Source organism: Saccopteryx bilineata, chromosome 2 (assembly GCF_036850765.1).
Source record: "Saccopteryx bilineata isolate mSacBil1 chromosome 2, mSacBil1_pri_phased_curated, whole genome shotgun sequence".
NCBI classification, from domain to species: Eukaryota; Metazoa; Chordata; class Mammalia; order Chiroptera; family Emballonuridae; genus Saccopteryx; species Saccopteryx bilineata.
In genome coordinates this window covers 305496319-305508774 of record NC_089491.1, presented here as the reverse complement: position 1 = coordinate 305508774, position 12456 = coordinate 305496319, and the positions used below count along the sequence as shown (strand labels likewise).

At 48.3% G+C, this 12456-nt stretch overlaps 1 protein-coding gene across 23 annotated transcripts in view; it reads left to right on the top strand.

Moving 5' to 3' along the window:
* The window catches only part of NFASC (neurofascin), a 200152-nt gene that overhangs the window by 112140 nt on the left and 75556 nt on the right, over positions 1–12456 (top strand). For 21 of the 23 annotated variants that reach the window (XM_066261602.1, XM_066261604.1, XM_066261601.1 and 18 more), the window contains one exon: positions 3594–3767. In XM_066261602.1, the coding sequence (XP_066117699.1) occupies positions 3677–3767 (91 nt within the window). In that variant the 5' untranslated portion in view covers positions 3594–3676. Of the gene's footprint in view, positions 1–3593; positions 3768–3805; positions 4092–12456 lie in introns of those variants that run through there. The other 2 variants (XM_066261592.1, XM_066261593.1) reach the window with 2 other exon arrangements.

Sequence of the window (12456 nt, the reverse complement as noted above, 5' to 3'; positions counted from 1 at the left end):
GCATATACCTAGGAGTAGAAGGACAGGGTCATATGGTAATTAGTTGTGTTTTTTGTTGGTTTTTTTTGAGGAACTGCAAAATATACATTTTTTTAAAATAGTAACTTTACTCAGAAACTTTCCTGCATGTCAGGAGTCAGGATAATTGGGTAGAAAAACCCTGAGCTAGATGCCAAGAAGCCTGGGTTCTTTTTTTTTTAATTGTTTTTTAAATTTATTTATTCACTTTAGAGAGGAGAGAGAGAGAGACAGAGAGAAAGAGAGAGAGAAGGGGGAGGAGCGGGAAGCATCAACTCCCATATGTGCCTTGACCAGGTAAGCCCAGGGTTTTGAACCAGTGACCTCAGCATTTCCAGGTCAACACTTTAGCCACTGTGCCACCACAGGTCAGGCAGGCCTGGGTTCTTTTCCCAGCTTTTCCACTAACCAGCTGTGTGGCTTTGAGCAGATCACCTTCTCTTTCTGGGTTCTTGTTTCCTCATCTGAAAAGTATAAAGTTAAATAATCCTCACATTATCTTCATCTCTTAAGATTTTATTGGTAAAAGAATGGGTTCCAGCCTGACCAGGCGGTGGCACAGTGGATAGTGTGTCAGACTGGGACGTGGAGGACTCAGGTTCGAAACCCCGAGGTCACCAGCTTGAGCGCAGGCTCAACAGCTTGAGTGCGGGGTCGCTGGCTTGAGCATGGGATCATAGACATGACCCCATGGTCATTGGCTTGAAGCCCAAGATCGCTGGCTTGAGCCCAAGGTTGCTGGCTTGAGCAAGGGGTCACTCGCTCTGCTGTAGCCTCTTGATCAAGGCATATATGAGAACACAATCAATGAACAACTAAGGTGCAGCAACAAAGAATGGATGCTTCTTATCTCTTTCCCTTCCTGTCTATCTGTCCCTATCTGTCTTTCTCTCTGACTCTCTCTCCATCTCTGTCAATAAAAATAAAAATAAAAAAAGAATGGGTTTCAGGGAGAATTGTCAAACAGCTAAGTGTGTTTATCTCCATGTTCTTTTTCTACTGTGTTTTTAAATTGTGAGTTAAAGGCACCTTAAATAGCTGGGCTTTTTTTCCTGCCAAAGTGTTTCTAGTTAATGAATAGCCTGTGGCTTCCTTTTTCCATCAAGATTCCCAGAATAAGGGACCCTTCTCTTTCCCTTCGCTCCCGCCGCTTGGCAGCTCCCTAATGAATCCTGCCAGCCAGGGCGCCAAGCCTGGAGCTGCCATCATCGTCCTCCCTGAAGGAGTGCTGAGCCTTCCCCCAGTGCTGGTTCTCTCCGCACAAAGGTTTCAGCTGGGTAACCTGCCTCTGGTCTTCAGAGATGCAGGAGTCAGGAAGAGGAGGCAGCAGACTTGCTGAGATTGTATAAGAACATGTTAGAGTTAGGAGGAAGAACCAAAGACCTCCTGGGATGCCTTCTAGCCAGAGGGTGCCCCCACCCCCGCTAGAGGGCAGTTCCTGTGCAGGTGGGCAGATTTTTCCTCCACTGATTGGTGGCCTTCACAGTATGCTGCTCGGGTCCAAATCATATGCCCTCCTCTACCACCTGGTGGTTTTCTGGGGGAATATGAGGTTTAAAAAAACTAAACAAGTGATCAAAGTAGTGCATTTCATCAGCCAGTCATTTGTCCACTTTTTCATCCATCTATCACATATGTTTGAGTGTCTGCTATGCTTCAGGCACTCTGTTAGAGTCTAAGAATAACCAAGACAGGGCACCTCCCGTTAGCCTTTTTATAAGGGACACAGAGTGTCTTTTGGAATAAATACAAAGTGACAAGGGCTATATAATAGGGGAGCATAAATGGTGTTCAGGAGTGCAGACAAAGGGCACGTAAGTCATACTTGGCCAATCCTATGAGAAAGCAGATTCAAAGAGTGTTCTAGAAAGACATTAATCTTTATAAAAGTCAGTCAGTCAGCATAACAGAGGGTGATGCTCAGAGAGACCCGGTAGAAGTCCTGTCTTTGCTGAACACAGAACACGGGAGGAGGGAGATGGGAGATGAGATTGCAGAGAGGGTTGTGCCAGTCAGGGCCTCTGAGCCATGCCAAGGACTTCCACTTTAACTTCCAGGCGGTAGTGAGCTGGTGATTTTGACTAGGGAATGGCATAGTATATATTTATATTTGCATTTTAGAAATAACCACTCTGGTTATGGGTAGAGAATGAGTCAGAGGAGCAGGAGTAGATATGGGGAGATCACTTAGGTGTCCCTGCAATAACTGACACGAAACGCTGGCAACCAAAGCCAAGGTGGAAGCAATGGGAAGGGAGGAAGTGGACGGAGTCCACCTGAGGTTGGGGGCCAGTGCTGGGCCCAGCTTCCAGGAAAGAAACTGCTGAAATCTGAGTCAGATCCTTTCACTTGCCCCACCTCCTGTCACAGGGGAGGCATCGCATTCCTAGGTCTTCAAGAAGCATGACCTCGCACCCCAGGAGAAGCCTCGGTGGCCTGCTCCTCACTCCCCCCCCCCATCAGGATAGGTGGGAGATGGGGGGTGCACAGATGAGAGCAGGCTGCAAGTTGCTGCCAGATAAAACAGGAATGGACCAGTGTATCCATTTTGATAGGTGGCTGTTAGTCCAAGAAAGCTGGAGAATCCTGGGGAAAGCTCCTCTGGTCATCCTGCCTGACCTGACCCCATGGTGGGACAGCGAACTGGACCACATTTTAAGACTAGTGTTTCAGAACCTCAGTAATCTTAAAGCTCTGTATTTGAGTGTCGCTGTAAACTGCTCCTGATCTGGTCTCAACGGAGGAAGGGAAGAGTTTGGCTCTTAGGGACCCGTGTCAGGCTCCTTGGACTGCCGTTTTTCACCCCTGCCCTTATAGGCTCTGGAATGATTTCTTGTGTTTGAGAATGTAAATATTGGACTGTCATAATGTTGTTTACAGGGCCATCACTTCAGCCATTATCTCTAAAGGGACACGTCCAGGACTGCTATACCTTAGCTGCACACAATAACTGCAGAAATCATTCACTTACAAAAATTCCATTAGGCAACCAAGTTTTACCTATCTAACTCCGTGGTCCCCAGTGCTGCCAGCTTCACTCTGCCCCCTCCCTGGATCGAAGAACATCAGTGTGATCTTATCTATCTACCCCTACTCCAAACACTCAAATGCAGACCTACTCACCACGTACAGTTCAGAGAAGTTGTGAGGTTGGCATGTTTATTACTGGCCAGGTGCATGGCATCTTCTGGGTGCTGGGCCTGTGGGCCAGTGTTTGTTTTCATGTCTGATCTATCCAGAGTTGCCCTTCCTTCTAGAACAGTGGTTCTCAACTCAGGGTGGTTTTGTCCTCCAGGGGACAGTTGGAATGTCTAGAGACATTTTTGTTTGGTGGCAGAAGTGGGCTCTGCTGGCATCTCGTGGGTAGAGACCAGGATGGTGCTACATATTCTACACTACCCAAGACTTCCCCAGAGAATTGTTGGTTCCCAAATGTCAAGAGTACAAGGTTAGAAACCTTGTTTTAAAACATTGGTCTGTGACCGAGGGGACCCTTGCATCTTTCCAGCCCTGTAGGATTGCTAGAACAAACCATGAGTTTAAGAAATAACTCACTGTCATATTTCTTTCCACAGCTGAGCTCTGTCTGGGAGGCTGAGTTCGAGCGGCTGCAAGACCCCGCAGGCCGGGGCCCAGGGAGCGGGGCCCAGCGCTGAGGATGGCCAGGCCGCAGCCACCACCCTGGGGCCACACAGCCTTCCTCCTCTGCCTCCTTGGGATTGGCGGGGCCATCGAGATTCCTATGGATCGTGAGTTCTGCTCCTTCTTCTTCTATTCTCCTGATTTGGGGCAGAGGACTTGGAGGGCAGAGGAAAGTTAACTTTTCAAAGAAGGTTGAGGAAAGGGAAACAGTGGATTTTGGATGGAGAGCTGGGTTTCCCAAAAAATGGAAGCAGGAGGGCTTGTGCTTTGGAATATGAGACTGAGTCTGCCCCGCGCTCTTTCGTGGCTGTGGCTGAGTGACTTGGGCTGCCTGGGACCTGCTGAGCAGGACTAGAAGTGGCAGAGGTTGGAAGTCTGAGTGTCCTCTGTGGTCCTGATTTGCCCATCAAAGCGGAGTTTCCAAGGACCAAGTGAGTAGATGGTTCTTATTTGCCTTTCTAATTCCTGAGCTAGGTCCTGCAGGCCTCTTGGCTAGACTGATCAGGAGGACAGGTGGCTGGGAGAGGGTTGGGAAGGGGATTATTCTGACAGCGACTGTGGCTACATGAGATGTTAAAATAGAGCCCCATGATAATGCCACTGGAGAACCAGGCACTGCTTCCTGCTGTTTTCAGCTCTCCCGCAGTAAAGTTGAAAAGTAAAATTCAGTTCCTTCTGTTTTCCATGGTGGGGGCATTATTTGGCCATCAGAATCATAAAGTAAGTGGCTTAGAATGCTGATCTAATGGTATCTCCACCAGCCATATCTATGGTTACATTCATAATGGCCCATTGACCGAAAGCCACACTCTTGGCCCTCCATTTTGGTGGGCACCACCTTTGCCACAATTCTGACATTCCTTTCAGGACGTTTTGCATCCCAGTGCTAAGATGTGGGCCCACCAACTCTGTCCTCTTTCCCTGGTTCCAAGAATAGATGGGACCCACATGATGCCAACATTGGCTTGGGCTCTCTCCAGGTGACAGATGTCTGGGGAGGGGTAGGAGAGTAATACAGCCTCCAACAAGTCTCTGCTGCGCTCTCCAAAGCCACAGGCTGGGCCTGGAGTCTAGCAGAGCTTCGAGAAGAATTGCAGGGGTCTCGGTGCTCCTACCCTCTTCCCCAGTAATAGCTGCCCCAAAGGAGTGGGCGCTTCTGGATGAGAGAAGGCTGGGAGAAGCTAGAGGGTAGGCCCAGAAGCAAGAGGGACAGGCCCCTACTGCCCTCCCAGGAGCCCCAAGTGTGTGTGTGTGTGTGTGTGTGTCTGTGTGTGTATGACTGTGTGCGTGCACACACCGACTCAAGGAGGGGGACAGGGGAGTTGTGAGAGGAACTATTCCATGGAGACCATCTGGACTGCTGGCTCAAGGAGAATTTCTCATTAACAGTCCCAAGCAGACAGTCTAATAAGGAACATGATAAGGCCCTCCCTCTCCCTGGAGATAAGGGGTGCTGAGAAAATCCTGTTATCAGGGAAGTGGTGACGACTTATTTCTATCACTTCTCCTCACTCACCTGCCACTTGGACCCCCAGGGCTAGTAGGTGAGGAATTCCTGCAAGGTAACCTATAAATAGAAGGCTTTGACATCTCTGCTAGGACTGTGGCTTTCTAAAGTGCTTCCAGAGCCAAGGGCAGGTGACTGAGCAGTCAGTCTCTTCAAGGTACTACCTGTGGAGCACAGAGCTGTGAGTGTCCTGACCTTCCGCCACCATCTGCCCGCGTGAGGAGGTCCTGGAGGGTCCACGCTTTCTGTCTTCCGTTCACGAGAACTCAGGCCCTTGCTTGGTCAGGGTCACACAGCAGATGGGTGTTAGAGGTGCAAGTAGAACCCAGGGTCTCGATGGTCCCCGGTTTGGCACTCACGTGCCCTACACTGACCTCTGGTAAACTTACCTCCTTTTAGTTCTTTGACCTCCCCGGAGCAGCAGCTGCGTGTGCCCATCAGAGAGTGAAGTGCTTTATAGGCTTCAATTCCTGTGATTTCCACAGCTAATTTGCAAACTATGTATTGTCCTTAGCTGACAGGCTGGAAATCTGAGGTAGAGAGAAATACAGCTGTTTCTCCAGCTCCTAAGTGGGTAGCATGTGACCACAGCGCATCTCTGAGTGAGGAGTGGGGTCCGTCTGGGACCCCATTGCGGTGCTCCAGGCTGTCTCAGGAAACTCGGGCTGCCTCATGCACCTCCCTGGTTACTGCAGGCACTGTGGCCGTGCAGCTTCTCCAGGATGAGTCTCTAAAAGCTGAACGCAAGTTGAAAGAAAGGCAAGCCCTGCAGTTGCCCTGGGAAGAGGTCCTTTAGAGCCTGGTTTCTCCCTCCTGCTTCCTAGGCTATCTGAGTCCATTCTTCCTTCTCAACCCGGCTGAGGCCCAGTGGAAGGGCTGGGAAAAGAGCAGACATTCCTCCCCCTACCCCCAGCCTCATCAAGGTATAATTGACATATAATATATGTATGTTTAAGAAGTACAGTTGGATGATTTGCTACATGTATACATTACAAAAAAGATTACCACAGTAAGTTAATTAACATGTCCATCCGCTCCCATAATTACCTTTTTGTGTGTATAGTGATAATTTATAAGATCTACTCTCTTAAGAACTTTCAAGTATATACCGTAGTACAGGCGTACATCATCTTATTGTAATTCACGGACACTACGTTTTTTACAAATTGAAGGTTTGTGGCAACCCTGCCTTGAACAGGTCTTTCAGTGCCTTTTTCCTAAAGGCCTTTCTCTGAGTCTCGTTTTGGTAATTCTTGCAATATTTGAAACCTTTTCAGTATTATTCTATTTGTTTCAGTGATCTGTGTTCGGTGGTCTTTGCTGTTACTGTTGAAATCATCTTGGGGCACCACAAACCATGCCCATATAAGATGGCAAACTTAAGATAAATGCATGTGTTCCAACTGCTCCACTGATTCCCTGACACACGACAATATTGAAATTAGGCCAGTTAACCTCACAGTGGCCTCAACGTGTTCAAGCGAAAGGAAGAGTCTCACGTCTCTCACTTTAAGTCAAAAACTAGAAATGAGTAAGCTCAGTGAGGAAGGCATGTCAAAAGCCAAGAGAAGCCAAAAGCTAGGCCTCTTGTGCCAGTTAACCAAGTTGTGAATGCAAAGGAGTTCTTGAAGGAAATGAAGAGTTTTACTCCAGCGAACGCACAAATGATAAGAAAGTGAAACGGCCTTATTGCTGATATGCAGAAAGTTTCAGTGGACTGGATGGGAGATCAAACCCGCCACAGCATTCCCTTCAGCCAAAGGCTAATCCAGAGCAAGGCTCTAACTCTCTTTAATTCTATGAAGGCTGAGAGAGGTGAAGAAGCTGCAGAAGAAAACTTTGAAGGTAGCAGAAGTCGGTTCATGAGGTTCAAAGAAAGATGTTGATGTTGTCTTCCTAACATAGAAGTGCAAGGTGAAGCAGCAAGTGCTGATGGAGAAGCTGTAATAAGCTATCCAGAAGCTCTGGCGAAGATAATGAAGGTGGTTGCACTGAGCAACACTTTCCATGTGGACGAAACAACCTTCTATGGGAGGAAGATGCCGTCTAGGACTTCCATAACTAGAGAGGAGAAGCCAATAACTGGCTTCAAAGCGTCAAAGGACAGGCTGACACTCTTGTTAGGAGCTAATGCAGCTGGTGGCTTTAAGTTGAAGCCAGTGCTCATTTGTCATTCTAAAAATTCTAGAGCCGTTAAGAATTATGCTAAATCTACTCTACCTGTACTCCATAAACAGTACAGCAAAGACTGGGTGATGGCACATCTTTTTATATCATGGTTTACTAAATAGTTTATGCCCATTTTTGAACCCTTAAGATCAGAAAAAAAGAATCCTTTCAAAATATTACTGCTCGGCCCTGGCCGGTTGGCTCAGCGGTAGAGCGTCGGCCTAGCGTGCGGAGGACCCGGGTTCGATTCCCGGCCAGGGCACACAGGAGAAGCGCCCATTTGCTTCTCCACCCCTCCGCCGCGCTTTCCTCTCTGTCTCTCTCTTCCCCTCCCGCAGCCAAGGCTCCATTGGAGCAAGGATGGCCCGGGCGCTGGGGATGGCTCTGTGGCCTCTGCCTCAGGCGCTAGAGTGGCTCTGGTCGCAACATGGCGACGCCCAGGATGGGCAGAGCGTCGCCCCTGGTGGGCGTGCCGGGTGGATCCCGGTCGGGCACGTGCGGGAGTCTGTCTGACTGTCTCTCCCCGTTTCCAGCTTCAGAAAAATGAAAAAAACAAACAAAAATAAAAACAAAATATTACTGCTCATTATCAATGCACACACCTGGTCACACAAGAGCTCTGATGGAGATGTACAATAAGATCAATGTTGTTTTCATGCCTGTTAACACATCTATTCTGCAGCCCATGGATCAAGGAGTAGTTTTTACTTTCAAGTCTTATTATTCAAGAAATACATTTTATAAGGCTATAGCTTTCGATGATAGTGATTCTCTGATGGATCTGGGAAAAGTAAATTGAAAACCTTCTGGAAATGATTTACCATTCTAGAAGTCATTAAGAACATTAGTGATTCATGAAAAGAGGTCAAAATATCAACATTACCAGAAGTTTGGAAGAAGTTGATTCCAACCCTCCTGGATGACTTTGAGGGGCTCAAGGCTTCAGTGGAGAAGGTAACTGCAGATGTAGTGGAAATAGTGAAAAACTAGAATTAGCAGTGAAACCTGAAGATGTTACTGAATTGCTGCAGTCTCATGATCAAACTTTAATGAATGAGGAGTTGCTTCTTATGAATGAGCAAAGAACGTGATTTTCTGAGATAGAATCTACTCCTGGTGAAGATGCTGTGAAGATTGGTAAAATGACAACAAAGGATTTAGAATATGGCATAAACTGAGTTGGTAAAGCAGCAGCAGGGTGTGAGAGGATTGACTCCCAATTTTGAAAGAAGTTCCAATATGGGTAAAATGCTATCAAACGGCACCATGTGCTACAGAGAAATCACATGTGAAAGGAAGAATTCATTAACGTGGCAAAGTTTGTTGTCTTATTTTAAGAAATTGCCACAGTCACCCAACCGTCAGCAACGACCACCTTGATCAGTCAGCAACCATCAACGTCAACACGAGATCCTTGAAGGCTCAGTTGATGGTTTGCATTTTTTTAGCGATACAGCATTTTTAAATTAATATGCATACATTGTTTTTAGACATAATCTATTGTACACTAGTGTAAACATAACTTTTAATATGCACTGGGAAACCAAAAAATTTGTGTGATTCACTTTATTGAAATATTGGCTTTATAGTTGTAGTCTGGAACCAAACCCACAGTGTCTTCAAGGGATGCCTATTCTGTTAGTTACAGTTGCCATACTGTAAATTAGATCCCTAAAACTTATCCATCTTATAGCTGGAAGTTCGTACCTTCTGACCAATATCACCCCCCAGCCCTTGGCAACCAAGACCTTTTCCCCACAGCAAACGTACCATCTAAAACCTTGTATTTGATTCTGTTCTTTGAGTTTGACTTTTTTAGATTCCACATGTACCTGAGAATGTACAGTATTATCTTTCTCTGCCTGACCTCTTTCACTTAGCACAGTGCCCTCAAGATTCATCTGTGTTGTGGCAAAGGCAGGAGATACATGCACCCACTCATCCTTGCAGCATTATTCACAATAGCCAAGACATCGGAATAACGTAAAATTAGGCTCTCTTAACCTTCCCTGTGTTGAGGGTAACTGGGGGACTCAGGCAGAGGCTGCCCTGCTAGGTGTGCCCTCCTGCTCCTTGCACCTTCAGGGGGCATTGCCTATGTCTGGAGGATAGGGCATTGCTTCTGCTCTGGTGAGTGTGGGTGCAATGGGCTTCCAGGAACAGCCCTGGGCTACTACACAATCCCTCATTGAAGTGTCCAGCCTTGCCCATTCCAGGGGCATTGCCTATGTCTGGAGGATAGGGCATTGCTTCTGCTCTGGTGAGTGTGGTTGCAGTGGGCTTCCAGGAACAGCCCTGGGCTGCTACACAATCCCTCATTGAAGTGCCCAGCCTTGCCCATTCAAGAGGCATTGCCTCTGTCTGGAGGATAGGGCATTGCTTCTGCTCTGGTGAGTGTGGTTGCAGTGAGCTTCCAGGAACAGCCCTGAGCTGCTACACAATCCCTCATTGAAGTGCCCAGCCTTGCCCATTCAAGGGGCATTGCCTCTGTCTGGAGGATAGGGCATTGCTTCTGCTCTGGTGAGTGTGGTTGCAGTGGGCTTCCAGGAACAGCCCTGGGCTGCTACACAATCCCTCATTGAAGTGCCCAGCCTCCAGTCCCCACCACTTTGCCAGCAGAGTCACACGCACCCACCTCCCCCACAGCCCCAAGGAGAACAGTGTGACCTTTGAAGAAAGCAAAGGGTCACCTCATCAGCCAAAGATGGCTTGCCAAAAAGTGAGTCTGCTGGCAGCTTGCTTTTCTCTCTCTCCCATAGCAAGGGACTCAGCATTTTCTCCTAGGAACCCACAGAGGTGGGCAGTGGCATGGGAGAAACACTTCCTCCTCGCCATCATCCCAAACAGTGCTGCAGGATGGCCTCCACAACACACACTCACACACACGCACTCGCTCCATCCCCCGAGGGATGCGTGCCAGGGGTCACAGACATCAGAGTCAGGGAAGAGAAGAGGTGCATGGATGCTGGGTGGCATCTTCCTTGCCCCCTGCAGAGCCTGTTGGAAGAATTCCTCCATCTCGGGGGCCAGAAGAACAAATTTATTTTCCACTCTGTATTTGCCATCCAGCAAGTTCCATAGGAGAGAAGGGCAGGTGGTGTGACACAGGATGGAGAATGGGGGGGTCAGAGCACTAGTTAAGTCCCTTGGGCAAGGGGTCCCCCCGCCTTCTCCCTGTGGCAGCTTGTCTTCTGGGTTGATCTGTCCCTGTAATAAATTCTTTGGTAGCACAATGGTGGCTGCAGGTGTCATGACCTCTTTAGGCAAGTAGATTCTCAAGAGACCCCTGACCTGATTTCAGTGTGGGGCTAGGGACAAGACCCAGCTGTCTCTGACAGCCCTGAGTGTCTCCACTCCATCAGGGTCTCCTCTCTAAGTTATCTTTGTACAAAATGTCAGGGAGAACAGAGTGCCAAGGCCACGCCTGGCCAAGGATGGATTTGTAGAAAAGAACTCTGGACCAGGCAGCAGAAGAGCTGGTTCTTACTTCAGTTCTCTAACAGACTTCCTATGTGACCTTGACCAAATGACTTCCCTTCCCTGGATTTGAGATTCCCTGGACAATGTCTAGAAATCTTCCCACTGAACCAGCATCTGATTCAGTAAGAGAGAGGCTTGAAGCCCACATGGGCAAAGCAGAGCCTTTGTCGCCTTCCCATCTAGCGTGAGACCAGAGCCTTCAACTCTGTGTGAGGACCCAGGAGACACCAACTGTCTCTTAAGATGAAAAACCAGGGGCCTGGGCTGTGGTCAGAAAGAATGGGTCAAGTGTCAGCCCTGCTGCTTCTCCTGAAAGTGGCCCCTTCTCCGAAACGCCCCCCACCCCTCATGGAAGAACGTACCATCTAAAACCAACCCCACTGCTTTCAGTCTCCCCAGAAAACTACGTGGATGAAGATGCTGCAGCAGAGAGCTCCACAGAGCAGGCGTCCAGAACCCACAGACTCCTGCTCTGCCCCTGGACCTCCCATTCCTCTTTGTTTCCTGCCCCGGGGGCCAGGCGAATGGCAAAGCAGACAGGATTTCTCTTCAGTGCCCGAGAACTTCCCTTCTCTTCAGTTGGGCCATACACACCTGGCCCAACTGAATTATTTTGAACCTTTTTGTGGGTCTTACTCTCGAGACTTTCACTTACATTCATTCCTGCCACCCTCCACCTCCCCTCTCTAATGTCTGTCTTCTCTCTCCTGTCCCTTCTCACAGCTTTGGTCCTGTTTTAACTCTGCCTTATCCCTTTTTGAGAGATTGTCCCCTTTCTGAGTTTGTAAACTCCTCTCCCACATCTCACTGTAGTCAAGTCAGAAGGCTTCAAAGTCAGCAGCAGCCTCTGCTTCCCGCAGGAAGCACTCACTGTGAAAATGTCAGCTCACAACACCAGCACACTTTCTGACATCCACTCCAGTGTGAAATATGAAAGGCATATTCTTTTCTGATATAATCATAAGGAAAAGATATCTTAAAAAGTTACAGCAACAGATGTTCTCTTTTGTATAGACAAATTTTAACCAAGACTTTTACCCCACAAGGAACATACCATCTAGCCTGGCCAGGCGGTGGCCCAGTGGATAGAGCGTCGGGCTGAGATGCAGGGGACCCTGGTTCAAGGTCCCGGGGTCACCGGCTTGAGCGTGGACTCATCTGATTTGAGCACAGCTCACCAGCTTGAACCTAAGGTCGCTGGCTTGAGCAAGGGGTCGCTTGCTCTGCTGTAGCTCCCTGGTCGGGGCACATGTGAGAGAGCAGTCAATGAACAACTAAGGTGCTGCAGCAGGGGGTTGGTGCTTCTCGTATCTCTCCCTTCCTGTCTCTCTCTCTGTCTCTTTCACAAAAAAAAAAAAAAAAAAAGAACATACCACCTTTTATTCAAGCATGGTTCACAGACCACCCACATCCACATCACCTGGCTGCTTGTCAGAAATGCAGGATCTACTGAATCAGAGACTGCACTTTAAACCCCCCCCCCCCCTCCAGGTGATTCATATGCTTGTCAAAGCTTGAGAAACATACACACCTGTACACGGGCATCTCAGGTGCAGACTGGGAAGGTGTGTGCCACCTGGCCCCTTACCACTTTTGTAAAAAGCACAGAAAGGAGTAGTGGGCTCTGCTTCCTCCCACAC